Source organism: Pimephales promelas, chromosome 22, assembly GCF_988280905.1.
Source record: "Pimephales promelas chromosome 22, fPimPro1.hap1.1, whole genome shotgun sequence".
Classification (NCBI taxonomy): Eukaryota; Metazoa; Chordata; class Actinopteri; order Cypriniformes; family Leuciscidae; genus Pimephales; species Pimephales promelas.
The window spans coordinates 13,578,038-13,605,379 of record NC_142790.1 but is presented as its reverse complement, the minus strand read 5'-3'; the positions used below and the strand labels follow the sequence as shown (position 1 = coordinate 13,605,379).

The 27,342-nt window shown below is 36.1% G+C and overlaps 1 protein-coding gene across 8 annotated transcripts in view; it reads right to left on the bottom strand.

Annotated features, from left to right (window-relative positions):
* asap1b (ArfGAP with SH3 domain, ankyrin repeat and PH domain 1b) overlaps nucleotides 1-27,342 on the bottom strand; it is a 107,234-nt gene that overhangs the window by 39,738 nt on the left and 40,154 nt on the right. For all 8 annotated transcript variants that reach the window (XM_089125781.1, XM_089125780.1, XM_089125783.1 and 5 more), the window contains 6 exons: nucleotides 19,827-19,899; nucleotides 16,086-16,231; nucleotides 8,973-9,047; nucleotides 6,907-6,956; nucleotides 6,041-6,170; nucleotides 3,242-3,327 (listed from right to left, as the gene is read on the bottom strand). In XM_089125781.1, the coding sequence (XP_088981907.1) occupies nucleotides 3,242-3,327; nucleotides 6,041-6,170; nucleotides 6,907-6,956; nucleotides 8,973-9,047; nucleotides 16,086-16,231; nucleotides 19,827-19,899 (560 nt within the window). The remainder of the gene's footprint in view (nucleotides 1-3,241; nucleotides 3,328-6,040; nucleotides 6,171-6,906; nucleotides 6,957-8,972; nucleotides 9,048-16,085; nucleotides 16,232-19,826; nucleotides 19,900-27,342) is intronic.

The following is a 27,342-nucleotide window of genomic DNA, read 5'->3' as shown; positions in this document are numbered from 1 at the left end:
GTCCATTAAGGCAAAATAGACACACGTCCTCTTCCTGGCAGAATCATAACATCTTTAGTTGATTATAACTTCTTAATTATTGCCCTGATGGTCAAAATGGGGATTTTCAATTCTTTAGCTATTTTCTTACATCCACTTTCTATTTTGTGAAGCTCAACAATCTTTTGATGCACATCAGAACCATGTTCTTTGGTTTTATTCATTGTGATGGATGATTCAGGGAATTTGACCTTTGTGCTTCCTCATATTTAAACTCCTTGAAACAAGAAGTCATGGCTGGACAATTTCATGTTCCTAATCCAAAAAATTAAATATTAATGGGAATGTACTTCAGAGATATTTTTCTCATAAAAAATTCTAGGGGTGCCAACAATTATGGCCAGAGTGTTTTGGAGAAAAACATTTATTTCATAGTGTGATTTAACCCCACTTTCAATTCTTTTGCTTCAATGAAAGGTTAGAATTTTGCCAATTTTTTGAATGGAAGATCAAAAGGATAAACAATGCAGAATTATTTTTTTACAGCCTGTTTTCATCATATTTACCAGGGGTGCCATTAATTTTGACCATGACTGTATAGTGAGGGGAAATTATAAACAATTCCACAGTCTATACAACACAGAAACTTGCAAACGTCAAGGAGAGATGGAGTTAATTAGTGAAACTAACTTTGAAACATCCAAAGCTTTGAAATAAGCAAAAACATGCCGTTTTTGAGTAACTGTGGTGGAAATGTCCAATTTTAAATATTGGCAGGGGACTAATATAGTGCCAACACAAACAAATTGCCAAGAGTGTGAGTCAAATTGGATGAGTCATTGGTTCAGACACTGCGGCCACACGTTCTGCTATAAAGACCCATCTGATATTTATGTATGAGATTTAAGCATGATTCTGCATTTAAGGGACCTTGGGTTATTTTATCAAAGTAATAAAGAAGTGTAGAGAACTAAGCAAAGTATGGATAATGCCTTCACTATAACTTCATTAAAACATTTAAATTGCGATTAAGTTAACGTCCACTTTAGACATTCTACTAACTAAAAGTAACTTTGCAACTACTAACCCTTATACCTAACCCAACACTAACCTAACAGTCTACTAATACTCTAATGAGAGTTTGTTGACATGTAGTTGCAAAGTTACTTATAGTTAGTAGAATGCCTTTAGTGGACCATAAAAATAAAGTGTAACAAAAAAAAAAAGTTTTTGTTTGACACATGTCGGTTACTTTTAAAAGAAAATAGAACCTTTTTTTTAAAGTTAATTGTCTATTAAAAGGTCATTTCCCTTAATTTACTGCTAAACGGGTGCTCCACTAGAGACGTTATTGCTTTTGATAAAGCATAAAACACATTGAAACTGTTAAAACAGCATTAAAATTTACAGGAATAAAAATATTTACTTAATCGCAAACATTAACATCGTCTTAATAATGACCCATGAAAGTCTTGAAGTTCAAGGGAAAGGTTTCTCACAGGTTTCTGCTGATGCATCTATAGGTCAAATACAACAATAGCTCAGAATAACCTTAACCTTTAGAGTGAGAGGGGGAAAAAAAAAGGTGCAACATTTTCAGTTCTTTCTTTCAGATCATAACTTTTTTCCAGACCTTCAGGTCAGTGATACTTGCAAGGCTACATGGATCAATAACACTTTCGGTTAACAATTTCCTCACATGTCCCGTACACATTTATTGTGACAGTTCTACAAACTAAATGTATGATGGATGGACTTAAAGGGATAGTTCACTTTGAAATTAATTTTTGGTATGTTTTAGCTCACTTCAAGGGCATCCAAGATGTAGGTGTCTTTGTTTCCACAGTATTTTCAATTTTGATATTTTTAGGTCAAACCGTTCTTGTCTGTCAGTCATGCAATGGAGGTCTATCGGGTCCACCTCAAAGAGCATGCAGAGAGAAGTCCAAATTAAACATGATTTAATGACTCGTAAATGTAAGTACACACTGATGGCCTAAGACACGAAACGAGCGGTTTGTGTGAGAAAACGAACAGTATTTATATCGTTTTTACCTCTTGTAACCACAGTCACGTCCAAGTGATCTGAGGGCGAGGCGCTTCTCTCTGTGCAAGCGCGCCGGAAAGCACCGGAAGTAATCTCTCGCGCGTGTATGTCACTCATTTTTTACACAGAGATTTCGGAAATGTTACTGTGAAGATCTAAACATATTTAGATATAACGGAAATTGCAATGGAAGACGATTTCGATATATCAACAGACAACGTTGATTTTTTTTTCGCAACCACGCAAGAGATCACTTCCGGCGCTTTCCGGCTCTTGCGCAGACCGAAGCGCCCCTGCCTTTAGATCACTTGGACGTGACTGTGATTACAAGAGGTAAAAACTATATAAATACTGTTTGTTTTCTCCCACAAACCGCTCGTTTCGTGTCTTAGGCCATCAATGTGTACTTACATTTACGAGTCATTAAATCATGTTTAATTTGGACTTCTCTGTGCATGTTCTTTGAGGTGGACCCCCTAAACCTGCATTATATGACTGACAGACAAGAACGGTTTGACCTAAAAATACCAAAATTGAAAATACTGTGGAAACAAAGACACCTACATCTTGGATGCCCTTGAGGTAAACTAAAACATATCAAAAATTAATTTCAAAGTGAACTATCCCTTTAAGGGATTTTTTGGACTACTTATTTACAGGGGTTGGACAATGAAACTGAAACACTGGCCAATGTTGGAGGTTTCACATCTATATGCCTGGCGGCCAATCTTCAGAGTGAAGCACGGGTGGATCAGTGATGGTTTGAGCTCCAATATCATGACAATCCTGATTGTATTTGATGGACACGACACTGCCGAGGACTACCAAACCCTTCTGGAGGATCATGAGCACCTGATGCTCAAACCGTGCATCAGCATGATCATGCACCAACACACATAGCAAGACTTGTGACAGAAGGGTTTGATGAAGATGAAAGTGACGTTGAACATGCACAGTCACCAGATCAAAATATTATTGAGGTGTTTTGGAGGAGCGAGTCCACCAGCATCATATAGTGACCTGGACACTGTTCTGGAAGAGGAACGGCTCATAATCCCTCTGGTCACCGTGAAGGACTTCTATCTGTCATTCCCAAGATGAATTGGTGTTGTATTTGGATGCAAAATCAGTTTCATTGTCCAACCCCTGTAGTATACTGATATCGCAAATATCTGTCAAGGAAAAACACATCTGCACACAAAAAATGTCACTTACTTGCATTGCGCGTAGTAATACTTGATCAAGTTCTGAAGAAGGTCAACCCCTTTTTTGGTCTTTATTTCATTCACTTTGATAAGGTACTGCAGAAACAGACAGAATTTGATAACACAGTTCAGTATCCCAAAAGTAGAACCAACAGATATTCAAGGATTTTGAACGCTTAAGTGATTTGAAATATTATTTGAAATACATGACAAATCTACAAGCGTCATTCTGAGGGCACATATTGAGATGTAAATATTTGATTGAACGATTATGGATAACCGGTCTTATTTCCTTACAGTATTTCAGTAGCAACTAAAAAGGGACAAAATTCTTATCTTACAAATCTGAAACGAACACAGTGACAAACCAATCCCACAAAACAAATGAATTAAACATCCTCGTAATCCGGTTTATCCCAGAAGGGTAAATTCCAGAACATTTTGCAAAGTCATGCCAGCTAACAATTTTTTGGCTATGCTCAGAAACGTAATCCATCCTGTTTGGTATCATGGGATGAAATGCCACACATTCTGCTCATTTTAGAGCGAGTGATTTTATTTGTGCACAACCTCTGAGTCACAGTCATTCCATACACAATGTGAGTCATACAACAGTACAAACAGTTTCCTAATTAAATCAGAGTGTGTGCTTCTCTTTGTTATATATAACGCACGTAGTAGGGATCTGTATGTGTTTGCTAAAGTTGTCATGAGTTTGCTATTTCCTTTGATGCTTCCTGTATCTGAATGAGTCATCTCGCTGCATTTTGAATTATTTATTGCTTTCATACTTGGATTTTCATTTGTAACCACCAAGAAAGGACAACAAGAAACAACCAAAAACAGAAGACTTCAAAATTATGAAAAAGTCAGGACAATCATAAATTATGTCATTGATTTTCAGTACTATGCAAATGCCTCTTTTACATTAGTGCTTAATTTATAAGTAGTAGAGATTGTATTATGTGATTTGGTCCAGGAGCATTTTGAAAAGCAACCCAACAAACCCTTGATGCACAATTAAATGAATTCAAGATGCAATTCTAAATGACAAACCCAATTCATTAACATGTTAAATAACCCACAGCTATCCTCCCTAATGAAATTATGAATCCATAAAACAAGCTATCGCAGTCTGAGTCATCTGCTCAAATGCTGAGGGAATCATTAAACTGATAGATAAACAGGCCATTTTCACTAAAATGGCAGCATTACAAACTCCTGATTTATATTAGGAAAACCAAACACAACAGCTAGTGATGTGACAACTAATACAGCAACTGGTAACAGTCAAAGATCCCTGACTGTAACCGTCCCACAGGTGGGACGCTTGCCATTATATTTTTAAAACAATAATATCTAAGAAAAAATCTTAAGTAATATTGACAAACTATATATCATTTGAAAGCTTACAATCTCTAGTTTCCATATTTGGTTACTGATTCGCAAAATGAATTACAGAGGAGCCATAATTTATCAATTTGCAACAAGAATATTTTCATACTCCTAAGGCATGTTCAGACCTTTATTTTGAAATAGTGATGAACATGAAAAATCATGGAAAAAAAGGTAGAAACCTCTGTTTGTTTTCATGCCAAGAGTTCAAAAGATTGCATCCATTCAATTACTGTATGTTAGAAAAAAAGGTCTGAAAATGTTTTAAATATAAAGAAAAAATAATAAATTCACCATTTGTGATGTGGCAATGAGCTATAACGCACATACGTGTTATTTGTATGTGTTTCTTAAAGGTTGAATTCATATCAAAAACTGTCAAACTTCCCATACTGCTTCTGAATAGGATCTCTACTTCATAAATTGTATGAAAATTGTGGAAATGATGGACCAGATCACTCAAAACACATTAATGGAGTCTGGTTGTGACCTAGTAAAAAAGTTTTGTACTGCGCCGAAACAAAATCTTTCTGAAAGCTCATTTTTGAGATATCAACCTAAATGTGGCTAGATTTTTGGCTTTGATTTTTCTGCAGTTTTAGAGTTGCCCAGGTTTTGAAAATATGTATTTTATATAAAATATGAATAATATTTTTTTTCATTGTACATTTCCATAAACTCAAAGTTCTATAACTTTTTTTTCTGTTTCATTTTCTTAATTTATTTCACTTCTACAAAAATCTGCCAAATGTCTTCTTTAAAACGAGACCAATCTTGCGTCTACATTCCAAAAGCATTCTTGAAATACAACCATTTAAGTTCGAAAATTTGCATTTCCGTGTTTATTCAAAAAAAGGGGGGGGGGGGGACATCTGATTGGCTGCATCCATGGTTTTATGAATGCTAATATTATTAAAGGGATAGTTCACTTTGAAATTAATTTTTGGTATGTTTTAGCTTACCTCAAGGGCATCCAAGATGTAGGTGTCTTTGTTTCTGCAGTAGTTTCAATTTTGATATTTTTAGGTCAATAAAGTCATTAAATCCTGTTTAATATTAAAACATCCCGTTTAATTCTCTGTGCATGGTGGTGACCATAGACCTGCATTATATGACTGACAGACAAGAACAGTTTGACCTAAAAATATAAAAATTTAAAATACTGTGGAAACAAAGACACCTACATCTTGGATGCCCTTGAGGTAAACTAAAACATATCAAAAATTAATTTCAAAGTGAACTATCCCTTTAACAGAACCTGTGGTCTCATGCTAATGAAAATTGCTGTATAGTCAGATCTGTACATTATCAGTAAAAAGTGTTTGGGGTTGTGGGAGCACTAGTGGAAAATATGATATGGCATGTATAGCATGTTTCTGCTAAAAAAAAAGGACAAGTTGAGTGCACTACAGACCTCACACATCTGTAGTTGGAAGAGCCTCCGTTCTTTCTCCATCTCCTCTGCGATCTCAGCACCAGTGATCTCTGTTCGGATCATCCCGTGCTGCTTGGCGTGCTCACGTTTTTCCTTCTCGATTTTTGTACTGAAAGATCGAAATAAATGTGTATATTTAGCACAAATTCATCTGAGTTGGCTGGCAATTAGAGTGCTGTGTTTATTTCACATTAATCTCACACCTGCGGGGGAGAAAATGATCTCGCTCATGCTTTTTGATGATGCAGTTAAATTACTGATAATTGCAACAGCCCACAGACAAAGTAATCGGTCTGAATGGACAAATGTGACACACTAGCTCGGTGGTTTTCAATCCTGATCCTGGGTGCGTCTCAATCAGTTCCCCAGTTTAATGATCAGGGAGGCGGCCATTTTAAGTGCTGTCTCAATCGCAAAATCATTCCAGTGTACTGAACATTAACGGAAGTTCGAAACATAAATCACATGAGCCAACTCTCTACACAATGACACACGATAGATGTTCTTTAAAATACACACCATTATTTAATTATATTTCAGCTTACATCACTAGTTCAATATTTCCCTCTCAAATCACTGGTACAATATTTCCCTCTCAAATGTACTTGAGTAAAGTCATGAGTACTCCCCAAAATTGATACTCGAGTAAAGTACAGATCCCTCAAAATTGTACTTAAGTACTTTATTCAAGTAAATTTACTCTGTTACTGTCCGGCTCTGGTCATCCTACAGATGATGTGTCCTACCTAGAACACTAGACACAGCTAGTGTTTCAGATAAATACACAGTGGTGGGTCCCCAGGATTGAAAAAAATTATTAGCTAACATTCATTGAGCAAACTTACAACTTTGTTTCGTAGTCCTTCCAAGCCTTGTCAAATGGTTTTTTCAGGTCCTGAAAAAAAGGGAAAAAACACCCACACACACACACACACACACACACAAAAAAAACAAAAAAAAACTAATGAGCCAAATGCAGTAGCTAGAGTGCGTCATTTTCATAACAAAGTGTTTTCCAGCACTGAGGTAAACAGCACATTAGGACCACAACAGCCTCATTACGTAATTGTTTTGATAAATATCTAAAGCACTAACAGTAGATATGACTATTTCAATTACTTGTGGTAACTGACAGATCCATTAGTGGGTTCTGATTGGCTACTGGTGCAGTAGACAGATGTCTGATCTTCTGATAGACAAGGCATCAAAAATAGCTACACTTAAAGGAGAACTCCGGCGCAAAATGAACCTTTGGTCTAATAAAACATCGGTACCAAGTCAATCGTTCTCTGAGATTTGTTTTCATGATAATCGAATGTAAAGAGTTTTATCTCTAAAAACTGTTTAGCGTATAATGCTAGTAATGGGGGCATTTACCAAATAAAAAGAAATCACTAGTTTATACCACTAACAAGGCTCAAAATAGCCCCACACTAACACAGTAACATAATGAGGGCCAAAATGAAGCATTGAGAACATTGTAAGAGTACAGACCGTTTAATAAGAAGATATTTTATAAAGACTGTTCAGTTCGTGTATACAGACAGGAGCCATCTTTGAAAATAGTCTCGATAAGTCGATCCCCGAACGCCGTTCATACAGTTCAGAAGTTCGCTGAACTTCATACAGTTCAGCTCACTCAGCACGACATTCGTGATTTGACTTGTCGTGACTGTTTTCCAAGATGGCTCCTGTCTGTATACACGAAGTGGACTGACTTTATAAAATATCTTATTAAACGGTCTGTACTCTTACAAAGTTCTCAATGCTTCGGTTTGCATGTATGGACCCTCATTATGTTACTGCGCTAGTGTGGGGCTATTTTGAGCCTTGTTATGGGTATAAACTAGCTATTTCTTTTTACGTATTAAATGCCCCCATTACTAGCGTTATACGCTAAACAGTTTTTAGAGATAAAACTCTTTACATTCGATTATCATGAAAACAAATATCATCGATATTTTATTAGAACAAATGTTCACCCAAACATGAAATTTAAGTCAATGAAGAAAATTTTTAAATATTCCATGTGACAACAAGTATAGTAATTGGTTACAAGTATAAGTTTATCAAGCGACGAGAATACTTTTTATGCGAAAAAACAAACCAAAATAACGACTTTATTTGACCATTCCTTTTCTTTCTTGTAGGCCTGAGACAAAAGTTCAAGAGATTTCCATGACGCGTGCACGAGAATTGCGATCTCCTTCAACTACTTCAGTTCAGTTCTCGCGCACGCGTCGTGGAAATCTCTTGAACTCTCGTCTCAGGCCTCCAAGGAAGAAAAGAAATAGTCGAATAAAGTCGTTATTTTGGTTTGTTTTTTCGCACAAAAAGTATTCTCATCGCTTGACACTTTAAAACCTTTAAGTTCACTACATAAGAACTGCAGTGGGCTAGTCTACTTTTGATGTAATACAACTATTTACTAGAACAGAGCTCAGGTGCTTTTACAGGTCTACAACATCTTTTAAAGGGTTAGTTCACCCAAAAATGAAAATTCTGTCAGTATTTACTCACCCTCATGTTGTTCCGAACCTCTATGCGTTTATTTGTTCTGCTGAACACAAAGGAAGATATTTGGAAGAATGTTTTAATCAAACAGATCTCATTCCCCATGGCAGTCAATGGGGAATGAGATCTGTTTGATTAAAACATTCTTCCAAATATCTTCCTTTGTGTTCAGCAGAACAAATAAACACATAGTGGTTTGGAACAACATGAGGGTGAGTAAATATTGACAGAATTTTCATTTTTGGGTGAACTAACCCTTTAAGATGTTATTTATGTTTCTGGGTTGGTATCCAAGTGCAATTGGCGGACGAGAAGAGTTGTTATGCATCTCCATTTCTATTTAGACTCTGCAGGTCTGACGTTCTATGAGACATGGTCTGAAATAAATATTTCTCACCCCCTTCACGCCTTTCAGGTCGCCTTTCAACAGAGAGTCCAGAGTGAAGATCACATTATGACTCAGATTCTGGAGCTGCAGGAACAGACGGTGAAACAGAGCAGAGACTGCGTTAATTCGATACATGACACTTAGCACAGCATAAGCACAGCACAGAAGAAATAAGAGAAAACAGATCAAATACAGCCATCCACACAAAGAGCCTGTTGAGAGAGAGATGAAACCGTATCAGGATGAGCAGAACAGCATTGTCATCCGATACTCCGGGACAGATCTTTTAAATTAATCAACATTAATGTTTCAGACCCAAGAGGCCCGATAGTTTGGATTCAAGTAACAAGATGAGACACACTGACGTACTACACTGTCTTATAAGAGCTTAAGATAATGATAATAATGATAGATTAAGGACCAAGAAAGAAAGACGATCGAAAGCAGATAACTGATATATTGTGCATCCCTAAGAAATAGGCCTGATATTGATTTATGACAATTGTTTATATTATGGCTGACAACCTTAATGACAATCCCTATTATAAATATACATCATTTTGTCTGTTTTTCAACAAATACCATTCAACAGAGAGTAAAACATTACAATATAAAGCAGGGATCTTCAAATAGCAGACCGCAGTTCCGGACCCTGGTTTGGTTCCAACCGAGACATCATGACAGTGCACTATTTGAACTTTTCTACGGTTTAAAGTGTGAAGCGTGTCAAAACAATGAGGCTGTTCACACCACAAGGCCAAACGCTTTAAGACGTTTTATCGTTTTATGGTATATTTGATGGATATTTTTATCTAGAACCAAACCTGCTTCGTTCTAGGCCTTTCTTTTCTGATGTACGCCTTGCTTCTCTCTCCGGCTAAAGAGCCAGAAACACGGTAAAGAGAAAAATAAAAATAACAGCCTTTTCCCTTCATATAAAGGCTAATATACTGTAACTCCATCCATTAAAAAAAAAAAAAAAAAAAAAAAAAAGTTTTTTGACTAGATTTTTTTTTTCATCTACATAAAGCATTATTAATAATCAGCACATTAAGAGCCTTTCATAATAAACAATGTAATAATAGGTATAAATAAATCAAATTATTAGTGTATAGTGTCTTTTATGGCCTTCCTTGTCACATGGCCTTCAGTGCCCTTCATTGGTATAATAATAATAACAGCCTGATAAAACATCTGGTCTTACTCTTCAATATTCATATCCAATTGAGCTAAACTGATTAATTTTATTAATTATTATTATTTTTTATTACTACTTAGATGCCACTGCTTTGGCTCTTCGGGCGGGATTTTGATTGTTTATTTTTTTATTTTTTTTTCCTTTCACAAAGTACATCTGCTGCCCAGATTTTATCATTTAAAAATATATTACATTAAATATTAAACTTATATTTTACATGTATAAGATTCAAAAAAAAAAAAAAAACTGCCTTGACCTTGTTTCTGAAGGAAATATAGAGACCAGACTTCTTGGAACTTAATCAAATACCCCTGATATATAGAGTATAAAAGATGGATAACTGTTTAGTGCTTTTGTTCGAAATGGAAAATGTTGTTTTGTTTATTATTGGCAAAATTAGATGTCAAATATAAAAAAGCTGAAACTGCTTCTGTATATTGCGTATATGAGAAGTTATGGACACTTTTTGACATATTGCCATATGCTTGGATGACAATTTAGTATTTTATTTATATTAAATGAAACTATATTAAATCATTTATATTAAATGATAATGCTAGTGGCAAATGAACACCCATTTAAAAGAGACACTGCCCCACAGAAAGGCTGGTTAACAAACCAACATAGAGCAGTCTTCATTGAAGTTCTTCATCATTTCATACAAACGTGAAGCTTTCATAAATAAGGTTTGTTGTGATCGGGAGATAAACCACAACATAGTACTTCTATTCACTTCCTCACTATTCTTCATTCTCTAAATGGATGCCCTTGTTTCAGAGTGATAAATACCTCAGCTTAGTGCCAAAACAGTCTAAAAGCACCGCAGCCAGACAACAAAGTGTCTCTTTTGAGAGAGAGAGATGAGATAGCAGAACACCAAAAGAATTCATTCTGCAGTTTAACTCTGTTTCATATAGATAAGTTATTGAAAGCTGAACTATTTTAAGTTTGAATGTGTATTTCAAGCCTCAGTTGCAGGAAAAAACCAATTAGCCACACAGCACAATGCCAATAGTTCCATGGTTTAGCAGACGCAGTGTGAATGCTGATAACCAGATGTGTGTGTATTGGTCCATCAGCGTTCCTGTGAGGCTATGGTCCTCGGGAGGGTGTTGTGGAAATGGAGAGGATATACTGATGACACAGGAACCAAAGGAAATGAATCAGGGAAATGTTAATGCTGTTGTCAGGAGAGGATGACAGCGAGACCGAAAATACACACACAGGAAACCGTACGTTAGTACACTGGACTGGTGGAAAATCATGTACACATTCCATACAAAAGTTAACCAAATTACTAAGATACCACACTGTGGTAGCGTGGTATAAGATGCCTCTTTTATTTTTCAAATACAGGACATTTTGCAGTATTTTGTCTTAATGTATTATGATTTCATTGGTTGTTAAATGGTCATGATGATAATGAGAAAGCAAGGGGGCGATATAGGGAGTGGGGGGAAAATTCGTACAGCACTGTATCGCAATATTTTGTGTGGGGAGATTGTATAGATACATAGATGCCAAGTATCTATCGTTTCAGGGCCTGCATTTTGACTTTGAATTTTACAAAAATCTCTATGCTTATAATGGGGGAAATAATTAAAATTTAAAATCTTTCTTTCAGACTGTAATTTCAAGGCACACTATGTAATTTTTAGCCACTAGAAGTCATTTACTCAAACAATGCCTTGATTTATCATAATCATGGAAGTTGTTGTCTTCACCACTGGAGGAGAATACGACAAGACTCGGGCAGAAATCATATTCATGGGTGACTGGCAATGTATTAAATATTTACAATATAAATTTAAGATTTAACGTTATGAAAGCCGCTGGAGCGGAACGAGGCAGCTGGAGCGATTGCTAATGAGAGATGTAAGTGTGCTTTGAGCACTTGTCAGATGGTTAAGCCTAGTTCACACTACATGATATTAAGCCCGATTTGCAAATCGTTGAGCTCGCCGACAGGTCAGGGTGTTATTGCGTGCAAATCTGAGTGTGTTTGGTGTCAGTCAGAAGATCATGTTTTTATTTTATCAGGCAGTGATGGAGAGTGTCATCAGGTATGGGATGACGGCGTGGTTTGGCAGTCTCTCCACACAGTCCAAATCAAAGTTGCAGCGCCTGGTAGAGACTGCTATGAAGGTGATGGGGAGAACGCTCTCCCTTCAGTCCATCTATGAACAGTCTGTACTCAGGCCGGCGCGGAGAGTACTGTCGGACCCATCCCACATCTTTCATACGGAGTAGAGCCAGACCGATATATCGGCAGGCATATATTATCGGCCGATATTGGGCATTTTACAAACTATCGGTATCGGCAGTTGTAATGGCCGATAAATGAATATTTCAAAAATAAAATAAAAACGGACGAAACACGCTTGAACCATGTCATGAGTGTTGGAGTTGTAAAGTTTGTGCACTAGAGGGCACTCTACACTGTCCCTGTTGGCAACACTCATTGAGTTGGTCACGAGACATGCATTGCTTGAATAACAATTAAAAGAACATCCCCATCAGTTCTCTTAACTCAAATAAACATGACAAAATTTGTGACTATGATGTCCAGTTTTGCTGCTGTTAAATGAGCCGAGAGTGAAGCGGAATTAGCTAGTAATAGTTACGTTATGTTGCTACAGTGTAGTTGACTGACTGTCCTTGTAACTTTTGACAATGTGACTGAAGTTACGCATCATCTCACCTGGGCCTGTTATATTGAAAATGTATTACAATTTGCAGTATGACGTTATCCATTGTTAAATTATGGCTCATCATAGACTAGCTAACCACAAAGCTAGATAATGCCACTGTCATCAATCTGTTTTGTTGTGACAATAAAAGAAACGTTTCTTTTTAAAATGCATTATCATATTATTTTAGTTAAAACTCATGAATGACTAGAAATAACTAATGTTAGGGAAATCTGTTAATGTTTTGTTGCGCGTTTCTGAAAAAAAAAAATAGGCCGATATATATCGAAATATCGGATTTTAAAACGAACAAATATTTGTATCGGTATCGGCCTTCAAAATCCTTTACCGGTCGGGCTCTAATACGGATTATGAGCTCTTGCCTTCTGGCAGAAGGTTTAGAATTCCAAAAACCAAATTGAACCGTTTCAAATAGAGCCAGACCGATATATCGGCAGGTCGATATTATCGGCCGATATTAGGCATTTTACAAACTATCGGTATCGGCAGTTATAACGGCCGATAAATGAATATTTCAAAAATAAAATAAAAATGAATCAAACACGCTTCAACCATGTCATGTTGGAGTTGTATAAGTTTGTCCACCAGGGGGCACTCTATACCATCCCTGGCCTGTTGGCAACACTCGTTTATAACGCGCAACACATTCTAGCTAAGCACAAAGCTAGCTAATGACACCATCATCAATGGAATTTAATGAGCTTTGTTAATTAATTACTGAGCTTTGGTTCCTCCTCTGTTCTGTTGCGACAATAAAAGAAACAAGTTTCTTTTTAAAATGCATTATCATATTATTTTTATTAAAACTCATACATAACTGCAAATAACTAATGTTAGGAAAATCTGTTAATGTTTTGTTGTGCGTTCCTGAAAAAAATAAAATAAAAAATGTCGGCCGATATATCGGATTTTAAAACCAACAAATATTTGTATCGTATCGGCCTTCAGAATCCTTTATCGGTCGGGCTCTAGTTTCAAATACTCTTTCATACCCAACTCCATCAAAATTTTAAATCAAAATTTTTAGATCTGTACGGGGAGGAATGAGAAGTGTGCAATAACTTGGTATTCTGCTTGTTGTTTTAGTATTGTATGATATTTTAAATTATTTATTCATTTTTATTTTATTTTCTATAAGATGCGTCATGAGTTGTGTATGTAGCTTACATGTACGTCTTTAGCTGGTATTTGTTTTGCTATGTGTATTTATTGTTTCTAATGGCAGCTACTACTTTGCACCACGCACTTTGAGTCCATGACAAATTTCCCCAAGGGGACAATAAAGTTTATTTTATTCTATTCTATCCTTTTCTATTCTTCTATTAGTAAGCCTGAGCGCGCTGGGGCGGGCACGTAACTTACATTCGCAGCCTGGCTGAATATGAGTATTCATGTGCGGAGGTTCGGTGACAGTAAAGCCTAGTTCACACTACGTGATTTTAAGCCCGATTTAAGCCCGATTTGCAAATCGTTGAGTCGCCGACAAGTCAGGGTGTTATCGCGTGCAAATCGCGGGCGATTAGCGGACGATTAACGCTCGCCAATCCGTTAGTGCGAAAGAGCCAACATTGCATCAAAGACACCTCGCAGACACCTCGCAGACAGGTCACCGAGCTCAGAAAAATATTTAGCATGCTAGATATTTCGAGCAGTCGCGCGACTCAATCTCAGTGATGTCATGAGTACAGCCAATCATAGCAACGCATGGGTTGAGGACACCAGGTAAATCTTACTTTTTCTTTTTTGCATTTTTTTTCTCAGAGCAGATCGTCGAGCAAACAGTGTGCAGCACTAGTTTCTGTCTGACGTCCATATTCGCGTGTTGTGTTCTTCTCTGCAGTTTCGCGTCATTTCTGGTTCGTTTTATTGCGTGGTTTTTCGTTACAAAACATGGTTTCTAGACCAGATAGAATCGTGTTGTTGTCAACTCGTTATTTGTTTGATTATTTTCAGGATTTAGACCGTACTATAGTACTGAAACAGCTCTCATTGAGTCACAAATGATATGCTCTTATCATCCGATCGTGGTTGTATCTCTATGTAGTGCGTTGTCAACTCGTGTAGTGAGTCACCTCCTGTTGTGGATCAATCACGTTGTGTTGTGTGGTGTGAACAGCTAAACAACTTGAACACTCATGATTTCACTGAGAGCAAGTCATGTAGTGTGAACTGCACAGTTCAGCCTGACATTTTAAAATCATGTAGTGTGAACTAGGCTTAACAGCTGGCTGTTTTGAATGAGACGACCTGGTTACTGTGAATGGGGAGCGCTTTATGAACATTCAGTGACGCGCGAGCAGCGCCGGGGACAGTGTCTTACGGGAACGTGACTTACACACATAACCTGACTTATACGAGGTTGAACTGGCCGTGTGACAGAGCGGGCATAAGATGGACACGAGCGCGAGTTCGCGGGCGAATTTAGTAACATATTGATCCATATACTGTATAAGGCTCTCTGGATTATAAGGCGCACTGCGGTTTTTTGAGAAAATTAAAGGCTTTTAAGTGCGGCTTTTAAGTGCGGCTTATAGCGCGGAAAATACGGTAATAATGCAGCCGGACGAAATGAAAAGCCGGACGGACGGTGCAGGACAGTGAAAATGAAAATTGATGTTAAGACGAAAAACCATGAATTTCCTCTTTTTCCCAGCAGCTGTGCAGTGCTGGAACACTGAGCCTCCGCTCACACAGATACGACTTCCCTTCCGCAGAGCTCGCCAGCATTCACACAGTGATTTAGGAATGTGTGTGTTTGTGTGCGTGTGAGGGGTGAAAAGGAGACGCGCTGTAGCTACTGCAACTCCTACACTCGAAATTTATGGCTCTATCTCCACATTTCTGCCAGGAGGAGAGATCAGGATAGATTACAAAAGCCCCTCTTACTCACACACATTCACTAGACACACGATTTTCACACATCTCTGAACACATCCGCCTGACACCAACGCAGAAAACTCTAAAGCCTATCTAGAAGGACACACACTTTAAGCTCTTTAACACTTTCCCAGAGGCTGATTCACTCTAAGGGATCTAGTGTGCTGTAAAGCCTTAAATCCGTCCCTACATTGGGCTTCAACATAAACCAAAACAATCTTTTTTTTAATTTCTATGATCTAGTACCATAGAAAAAAAACCTGCTTTTAAGTGCATTGAGTCTTGGATGTCCTTTCATTGTGGTTTAAAGATCTGTTGTTCACGTAGAAGACTCACCAGGTTCTTGAGGAGTGTGGAAAGCTCTTTAGTCAGAGTAGAGAACTTAACAAAGGCTGTGCCCAAATCTGGATTTTCCCGACTGATGAAGTTACTGCCAAACTTATCCAACGCTTGGGCGTACATCTCCTCATTTTGAATGTGATCTGACAAAAAAACACAAATGAACACAAACAATCATGTGGTATTGTTTATGAATGTCATGCATCTGAAGAGTACACATCCTCGCCCAGATGTTGTCGGGTTCCTTAAAGACAGCTTGAAATCATTTCATTCCTACAGTAGGAATAATTCCCTGGTGTTAATGGATATCATTTATGAGTGGAATGTTTGGTTTCATTAAACTGCAATAACTTTCTGCACCTCGGAATCAACTTATCTGCTTATGTAACCAAGAACAGGTTTCTTGGGCATGCTGTGAAATTTGCCTTTTCTATTTTCAGAAGTATTTCCAGATTAATCAGACAAATAAATCGCATTGTGCTATAACAATCTAAATTAATACATTGTATTATACTGTTCAAAAGTTTGGATCAGTAAGATTTTTATTTTAAAAGCCTTTATGTATAATATATTATAAAGGTATTCATAATGACCTTAAAGATATCCATGTCATTCTTTCTTCAATTGAAAAGAAATTACTGTTATTAATACATTTTTGATGAAAACATTCCAGTATTTTTCTCCATATAATGCACTTTACTGGTAACCAAACTGTTCAAGGTCCAAAAGACAGTTTCAGTACAAACTGCAAACTGTTCAAAGGGCTTTAAACGATTCCAGACGAGGAATAAGGGTCTTATCAAGCGAAACGATCGCTCATTTAATAAATAAATAACAAAGTTTTATAAGCTCAAATGCTCGCCTTGCTCTGTTCTGTGACGCACGTTCGTGACTCTCCTGTTCGAACTCGTTCATCAAAATGAACAAATCTTGGTTCATTCAATGAATGAATTGACACGGAAAAAGATTCATTGATTTTGATGAACAAGTTCGAACATGAGAGTCACGAACACGCATCACAGAACAGAGCAAGGCGAGCATTTGAGCTTATAAAACTTAAAACTTTATTATTTTTTTTTTTTTAAATGAGCGATCGCTTCGCTTGAAAATACTTTTATTCAGCGTCTGGTGTCGTTTAAAGCCCTTTGAACAGTTTGCAGTCTGTACTAAGAGTGTCTTTTGGACCTTGAACCGTTTGGTTCCCAGTAAAGTGCATTATATGGAGAAAAATTAAGGGTGCTCCGATTGATCGGTCGCCGATCACAATCGGCTGACAATTGATTGGGATGTGTGATCGGTGGTCTCTATAAAGGCCGATCCAGAAAAGCTGATCAGATGACGCAAAACTCGCGAGATAATTTTTTATGCCCTGGTAAAAATGACTTCAGCAGTCTGGCAATTCTACAAGGTGTGTGAAAAAGTAATTCACTAGCAATCCATCTGCATGTGGATTGCTGATCCAAGTGCGCTGAACTGTGCAGAATCTCATATGGTCCGTTGTTTACGGAAGAAACACAAACACGAACCATTTTCTTCTCTTCAATATGTACATGTAGCCTACTGTTCGCCCTCACCTTATCACCTTATTCACATCTCTCCAGTGCACTTGGATCGGCGTTCGTAAATCGACTGGTAGAGACTATTTTTCAAAGATGGCTTCTCCCTGTATTCGCGAAGTTGACTGTGTGTATAAAATATCTTCTTATTAAACTGTATGGACACTGACAAAGTTCTCATTGCTTCGGTTTGAATGTAGGGACCCTTATTATGCTAGTGTGTTAGTGTGGGGCTATTTTGAGCCTTGTTAGTGGTAATAACAAGGGATTTTTATTTGTCATTACTCTATGCCCTATATACTAGCATTATAGGCTAAACTGTTTTTAGAGATAAAACTATTTACATTCGGCAATCATGAAAACAAATCTCAGATAACGGTTGACTAGGTAACAATGTGTAATTAGACCAAAGGTCTATTTTGCGCCGGAGTTCTACTTTAATCTGTTTAAAATAATTCAGCAATGGTTCTTGCAAACATATTTTTTTTAACAAAATATTGACGCTTAAGAAGTAAGCATCTTTCTCTATCTCTCTGTTCATCTCTAAATGCCCACAAAATCTAAACACTAAACATCCCAGAAAAAAGCATAGTTATAAAAATATACAGACATGGAATTTGTTAGTTTTGTATTTTTTGTTGCTGTGCACTTTACTACCTGTGGTCCTTTTTTGTTGCAGTTTTTAGTTTAACGTGGTCTAAAGCTAAATTCAAAGACTCAGACGCTCTGTCTTTTATTTATTTTATTTTATTTTATATTCTACAGGAAAGTTGTATGTCAAGTCCTAAGCTGCTCCCAATAACCAAGCACAAGCTGCAAAGATAATATGCTGGACATGTTGCTTGCAAATAAATACACAGGTGTAAATTCATGATACATTGTCTTCTCTTAAATGTAATACTTAATGTACATTGTTGTTAAATATATTTTAATAATAATACTACATGACAAATAGAAGGCTTCAAATAGACCCTGTAATCGGTGATCGGCCCCAAAAATCCTGATCGGAGCACCCCCAAGAAAAATGCTGGAATGTTTTCATCAAAAACCTTAATTTCTTTTCAACTGAAGAAAGAAAGACATGGACATCTTGGATGACATGGGGGTGAGTAAATTATCAGCAAACGTTTTTTTTTTTTTTTTTTTTTAAGTGAACTACTCCTTTAATAATGCATTAAATCTTTTCATAAATTGTAACCAAAGTTAAAATGCATTTTAATATTTCCAGATTCCTTGTTACATCTGACATTGGAATAATGTCATGTGTATACTTTATAAAGGTGTGTTTAATAAATCGGCAAGTGAATTATAACTGGTATTACAAATTATTCATGAGACCATCAATGCATTATAAGCAAAAAAGGCATTAAAATACATTTGAAAAAAGTGTTTATGTTTTTGAAAACAGCCTCGTTCACCAAGGCCTTTATTTGATCAAATACACTAATACAGAACAATATAAAAACAGTAATATTGTGAAATATTATTAAAATATTAATTATATTTTAAAATGTTATTTATCCCTGTGATGGCAAAGCAGAATTTTCAGCATCATTACTCCACTCTTCAGTGTCACATGATCCTTCAGAAATTATTCTAATATACTGATTTGGTGCTCAATAAAAATATTTTATTATTATCAATGTTGAAAACAATTGTGCTGCTTAATATTTTTGTGGAAACCATGATAAATGGTTATATGATATGATTCTTTGACCTTAACAGAAGCATTTATTTGAAACAGAGTCAATTTTTGTGTGTGTGTGTGTGTGTGTGTGTGTGTGTGTGTGTGTGTGTGTGTGTGTGTGTGTGTGTGAGAGAGAGAGACAGAGAGAGAGAAATATCCATACACAGTACACCTGATATATATTTTTATGTAATATGTATACGTGTATATATACACACCTGAACGCGGCAAGTATCAGTACATTATGTGTGTGTGAGAGAAGTATGTGGGTGTATGTGGGGGTGGATAAAATTAGCTGGCATGTTGTCCGCCAGGAACATGTTGATCATGCTAACTGTGATCCAGCCATTTGTTTTAACAGTCTTACAAGCAGATTTATCTACAATGCCTGTAAAATATAAGTCACTATGATTTCATTTGATTCATATGATTTTTTATTTGTATAAAATCATTGCCAAAATCACAATTTGTGTGTGTGCGTCGTTGTGTACATACCTTGGCCGGAGTTATAAATGGCTTTGACTGACTTCTTAACCTTCAGCAATGAGCATCTGTCCTGATCCAAAGCCTATGGACAAAAAGAAAAGAGATAGGATCACTGAAGCTGTGCATTTGTGATGTGACCTAACAGGAATGTTACATTAGAAACTATAAATAAAATGTAATAAATAATCCACTTAGAAAACCTTAACAAACTCTGTTTGTGCTGTAATAAGAAGACTGCCCAGAAAGGTGGCATACTGACCCCATATCATTGCTTTCAACCACTTAACTGTGGAACAATAAATCAAGCAAACAAAAGTATTGATTTATTCAGGGCAATTTTTCCTTGCAGATGTAAAAAAACAGTTCGAGGCACAAGATGCTTTATACACGAGTGTGTGAAACACATAGTACTAGATTCATGTATATTTCATGCTATGCTGTTTTCACTATTTTTTCCCTCAAAAGAAAATGAACAAGTAAACCAGAAATTATTCAAAATCACTAACTAATCAAGTTAGTGTTTCTATCGTCATCACCGGCGGCCATCTTGTCACAGGCAAGCTGATGTAAGATGAGTGATCAGCACGAACACAAACACTCTAATCTCGTTGAAATCTTGACGGATTTACAAATGGTTTGGTTTCTTACCAACGTTATTAACGTGGCAAAAATTCTGGATGATTATTTATTTATACACTTATTATTCATAAGTATGCAGTGTCATAACTACATCTCTGACGTTTATAACAAACCAAACCGTTTGAAAATCGGTAGAAAATTGAGCAAGTTCTGGTTAAAGTACATGCACTATTAAAACACAATGTTACGAGTCAGCAAGCTGCCTGTGACAAGATGGCCGCCAGGTGCAGACGTCGACCTCCATTGGCCAGCAGCGTGGATGAGATGTGTAGCCTTTATTGAGGATATGTATGATATTGCCTGCTATTGCTTCTGGATTCCTGATTCGATTGGATTCAGACTCACAAACTCTGAATTCGATTCAATTCGGATATGAATTGTTCAGATAGGTCATACTTCAATTATAATGTTTATTTTGCTTGCATATGAACAAATAATTCCCTCAGCCAATGCTTTAAATTATACAGGGAGCTTTCTAACTTGGTAAGAATCTAAAAATATGGAATTGAAAATCAGATTAGGAAGGGCAGGATATTTTCAGGTATAAGTCACTGACTGCTTTATGAATCTTGGACAAAATAATTTATTTAAATATCAATACAGTGTTTTTAAAGAATCAGTAGCCTGACTTCGTCAAACTCATATTCTTGTCGGAATATGAGTCTGAAACTGCTCCGTAGGGCTTTGATTATGAGGCGTGTCTTAACCGAACCAGGAGAAAAAAAAAAACTCTGCACTCAATTGGATAGTCTGTAAACCTACAACCAATCAGAGCAACGCAGTAAGTCAACTACTTTGCATACAGTTGTCAACTACAGAACTTACTTATTTTAGAAGTTAAATAACGAGTGTTGCTTCTTTTACTTGGTCCTCCATGAGTGCGACCAAAGGAGAAACCACAACGACCACAGGCTTTTCATTACGTCCCATCTTCTTAGCGACTGTCAGAGCCAGCTGATAAGTTACACTTTTCCAGAATCATGTAGGAAGGACGGCAAAAATATCTTTCCGATCAACAAATGCCTTGATAGCAGTTTTCTGTTTGTCTATTAAAATGAATGCGCTGTCGATTTATTTTACAACAGACGCAACAGCGGAATCTATACATCTCAACTCTCCAGCTGCAGTCATCTCTGAAGGAAACCAGTTAAGGCAATCTTTGATAACGTAATGATTACGTCCTTGCAGATCATCTGTCCATCATCGTATAAAGCCAGCCCTGGCAATTTGATTCGCCCGAACGTTTTTTTTTTTTGCCTGATAACAATTACTCCTTAATGGATCGAGTCCAGACCGAACTTCCCGACCAAAAAATGTTGTGGGCGGAGTTCGGGCTGGCATCCAGGCTAGAGAATCAGTACAGAATTGGCAAACATATTATTGCGATATTTTAGCGTGTCAATATTTTTAGGGCTGTCAACTTTAGTCGTTTAGTCGACTAATCGGTCGATGCCGTCTTGGTCGACTGATATTCTTATTGGTCGACCAGTTGCATTTTTTTTTACCAATAGAAAGAATTTTTCAATGATTTACTCCTTGATATTTATTACTTTATAAGCAGTTCCCTTTTAACGGCTATATCATGCTGACTCAATAGATTGTGTTTTCTTATTACGTTTTCGTTTTTATTTGTACACTTGACGCATTTGAAAATAGCCTAAATAATGCAACAAAACGAAAAAAAACCTATACGCGGTCCTACAGCCTATTATTAGGATTGTTTTTAGGCTAATTGGGTTTTTTTGTGTGTTGTTTTAAAACGCCTTGATCGTCAGGGCGAAGGTTAACCTAAAGCTTTGAAAGTAAAAAAGAATATAAAGCCTGTATAAACGAGAGCTTTTGTTGGGATTTTTCATTATGTGGCAGATAGCAGTTATATTTTTTGCAGCGTGTGGTGTGATCAGGTGCGCGATTGTGACTGTTACTATAGACCTAGGACAGAGCTCTTCACTTTTTGCAGTTAAAAAAAAAATCACTTAATTTTCAAAGAATTGTATTATTATTATAGTTTTATTTATTCGTGATGCTTTTTCGTTGTTGTTTTATAAATGCTCAATGACAATTGTTTAAAAAATGTTTATTCAAAACATCACTTTTTTTTATTATTTTTTTTTTTTAGTCGACTAATCGTTGCGCAGGACAAGACTTTGGTCGACTAAGGATTTCTTTGGTTGACTACAGCCCTAAATATTTTCTTACACCCCTAATTGCCGTTTCGCTTCCAACACGCGCTTTATGCAAGCAGACACAGTCAGCAGACTGGGCAATCTGACCAATCAGAGCAGAGTAATCTCTCAAAAAGGAGGAGTTTAGAGGATTCAAACCGTTCCAGACAATGCTGCAGTGTATATTATGAAAAAAAAGTTATTTTTTTAACCTTCCTAGATGCATGTAAGTCGATGAAATCATTCCATCAATGAAAGTAACCTAATATTGTTCATTTAAAAATTCGATGTTCAACAATATAATTTTCCAAACTATACTGGAGGGCTACTCTTCTAATTGTATAATGGTATTATATATAGTCCTGCTACTTCTGAAAAATTCTTTAGTGACATTTCAATGTATGGTTTCTAGAGATAAAACAAACAATGCCAAAAAGGCAGATGACATTTCTTGACCACAGAATGTTTAGTTGACCACAAAGTTTAAACTGTAAAAAGGTCAAATTCACTGATGTCAAAGTTCACTGGTGAAAGCTGCCATGTTTCCTACTAACACTCTTATCCCGTTAACACAGAGCAGGCATTTCCTTCCCAAACTCGAAATAAGTGCACAAACCCAACCCAAACCTGTCAACATACTGTCTCACACAACCACTAACCCGACCTGCAGTTCTGCCCGTAATTTTACATATCTCTTGCAGAATGAGCAAGATGTTAATAATTCTAACAAAATAAGAGGGATCATGATAACTAACTGCATGTTATTTTTATTTAATACTGTCCTAAATAAGCTTTCGATAGACGTTTCCATATAGTCCATAATTGTGCACAAATTAACCAGTTCAAAAGTTTACTCCCTAGAATCTCAATACTGTGCTTTATTACCTGGATGATTAACTATTGTTTTCATGTCTTGTGATAGTTGTTCAGTCCCTTGTTTGTCCTAATCTGATAAGGTAAACAATATATATATATATATATTTAAGGGCATGTAAACTTTGATATTTTTCAATAAAAGATATTGTCTTTATAGTTTATAGTATAGTATTGTTTTTTAATATTGTTTTTATTTGTATTTTATTTTTATTACGTTTTTTTTTTTTTTTTTTTTTTTTTTTACATTATTACATTGTTTTCCTCTTTGTAATTATTTTCATTTTACTCTATATTTGTAAAGTTTAATACTGGTTTAATATCAGAATTCCTAATTCAAATTGAAATCATAAAATTAAAGTCTAAAATTCTCATTTTTTCTGCATACAAATGGGTTTAAATTGGGATAAAATCTACAAAGGACTTTCCCCCCAGTACAGACATTCCTAAATAAAGACCATGGTAGGGCCCTTTGAAATCATAATTGTGTGATATTTCTTACAAAATGTTTTAATAAATTGATTTAAGTACATTCTACAGTACAATAGTAATATATTAGTCAATTTCTTCACGTTAAACTGAACTTTGGTGGGTTGTAGTGAAGTTTTTTGGTTTCTATGTGAATTTGACAATCATTTTAATCAAATTAAATGCTGAAATGATTGTGAAGTGACTCTTAGAACAGCTCTAAAAAAAAAAATCATACAGTGAAACGGCAGATGCAAAAAACTCCACAAGCGTCACGTCATGTGTGCTTTAGTATGAGTAGATAAAACTGCAACGCTCATTCACACAGAGACATGCAGACTTCAGATTTTCAATATTTCAATATATAAATATTTTTTATACTGGACCTAAATATGGAGACGAGTCCACATTGTACTGGATTCTCTCCATGTATTCCAAATCGTGGAAATCCCAGGTCTCTTCTCTGGAAGTCCACCAAGTTTGCTTCAAAGCCTGTCCCACTCCACCCAGAGAAAATGTCCCTATACATATTTAACATCTCATTCAACAATGGAAGCAAACCTCCCCTGACAGAAAAAATGTAGGAATGTGACAAAGAAAGCAAACAATGTATTTAGCATCCAAGATATACGACACTGAATTATCGTTTATTTTGCCACTACTTTGGCAAACGAACATCCATTTCAAAAGAACACAAGAAAAACATCCAAGTTACTGCCAAATCCTCTGAGCTGCGTGCGTTATGGGCGTATTCGACACAGATTTTATGAAGAATCACTCGCATTCCAGCCTCAGAGTTTCAGGCCTGATGCATCTATGTAAGCTCAAAATATAGGAGGAAAAAAACTAAACAGGCATGATCTTTGTGCCACGGGTACAAAAGAGCTATAATTTTCCATGCATAATGGAAATATTTGATCTTTCAGTAACACCACTTTGTGTCTAATGCAACACACAATGAGCATTCATCCATGCATCACTCTTTAAATAGTTAAACTCTTTTTCATCTATTGCTTTTACTGTCATAGACCAGAGAAGTACACATCTCATCACGGCTCTTAGGATAGCATGAATGTATTGACCAATCAGACAACAAATCCATTCTTTCCATTTTATAATAGTATTTTTGGATGCATTAGGAAAAGATAAGACAAGAGTGAGAACTTGTATCCAAGGAGATGGGTATGCTGGTACTAAAAGACCACTGACCACATCCACTCTAAAAACAGAGGTGAAATTATAGTGTGTGAACTTTGATGGTTTCAGATGGATACGAGGTGACCGGCAGATTTTTCACTGGTTAAACTGGTTTGTATTTTTTTAGATATCTCTAAATTTGACTCCAATTTATCCCTGAAGAATCATGCATAGAAACAACTGGAGAAATTGCACTTGCAACTAGAGTTGTCAAAATAAAATTACAAAATTCCCTTTGCTACTGAAATTTCGTGATAATTGATAAAAATTTTAACCCTCTGGGGACTACGGCCTTTTTGGTCTGTTTTCTCTATTTTTACATTTGGGCTTACAAACAGAGATGTATAAAGTACTAGAAACCCGGACTTGAGTAAAAGTACAAGTGCTCTGTCAAAAAAGTGACTTGAGTAGAAGCTGAAGTGCTCTTTAAGCACCACACTTAAGTAGAAGTACTAAAGTATTCAACATTTTTTGTACTTAAGTATTGCAAGTAGTTTATTTTAAAATTCAAGTATTAAATTCATCAAAAATATCTACTGAAGTAAAAGTAGAAGTATGAGAAAAAAACAATACTCTAGTAGAGTACAGATTCAGCATTTTAGTACTTAAGTACAGTACTTAAGTAGTTCTACTTCATTACTATACATCTCTGCTTATTAACTACATGTAATGGAGATGGAACACTATGTGTTTGGTATCTATGGATTCAGAAGACCCTAAGCTAACATAAGCAGGCATGTAATGTATTTATAAAGGAAGTATGAGTGAAAAATGTACAATATACTAGAGAATTTCAAAAACGGAAATTCGATTTTTGTCATTTATTTCTGAAAATCACACATCACACAACAACAGTTAACAGTTTTCGAACTAAAAATATATTTGTCAAAGCTTTTGCTTGAGAGACATTTGTAATTGTTAAATAAAATGTAAAGAACAATAAAAAAATAAAAAAAATCGAACTTTATTTACAAATATTCCCAGGCGAATTTTCTAAGCAATGCTTTCTCCTCGTCACTCTCCAGTAATTGTTCCAGAGCCTGTTCCACTGTAAATTGTTTACTACTTGCCATTATAAAAGTGCTAAAAAATAAATAATGCTATAATTGTGTGTGTATATATATATATATATATATATATATATATATATATATATGTATATATATATTCTTCTGTCTCTCTCTCTCATTTAAATCTCAGCACGCTCTCACTCCATAAAAGGCTACAGAGACCTCCGATTTGCTAGAATACGTTGTGGTAACCATCCCCTGATTGGGTAAGAAAAATATTTCTCCATCGGCAATTTTTCCATTGGTTGTTGCTCGTGAATCTGCCAAACAACATCGATTTCATTGGCCTTTGACGGTGTATACACAAGCCAGGAAAGTTATCACCGTTTTCAGCAGAATCTGAGGAGGACGGCAAAAAAAGACCACACCTCTCTATCATGAATGGTTTTTAAGATAAGTACACATTTGTAAAAGTATGTCATTTTAGGCGGTACCGCCCAATCCGTCCCCAGAGGGTTAATACTACAGCAAAAAAAATGTATGCACTATTTAACAATACTCCTTTTAGTTGGCCATAGGTACTATTTGCATGTTGGCAATGATGGCATGACAAAGAGAAGAATTGAAAATATTAAAAATCTGCAACACCACAAAAACAGACTTGGCTTCCATGACTGAAACTCCATTTTGTGAGATTATCTCACAAAATGGTCTATACCTTTTGGAGTTTCAGTCATGGATGATAGTAGAACTTTCCTGTAAACAACACTGGTCTAGAAGCACTTCCTGTTTCTGTTTTTTAACACTATATAGACGTTGGGATAAAGTACAACCAACAGAACATATACAACTGAATCAAAAAGTTAAACAGACATCTTTAAGATATTTTCTTTACATTTGAAATAAAGAAACCATTTACCAAACTGAAACAGGAAGTGTTTCTGGACAAGTGTTGTTTATGTCTTGCAAAATGGTCTATATTTCAGATGAGTGGAACAGCCATTGAAGGAACGAGTTTGATTAAACACCAAATCACACACAAAGCTTCATTCTACATGATCTATTACTTTAGACGCATGCGAAATACAAAAGAAATGGATAAACGAATATTGTACAGCAGAAGTACATAAATGCAAATAAAAAGTTACCAATAAATGTATATACATTCCTTTC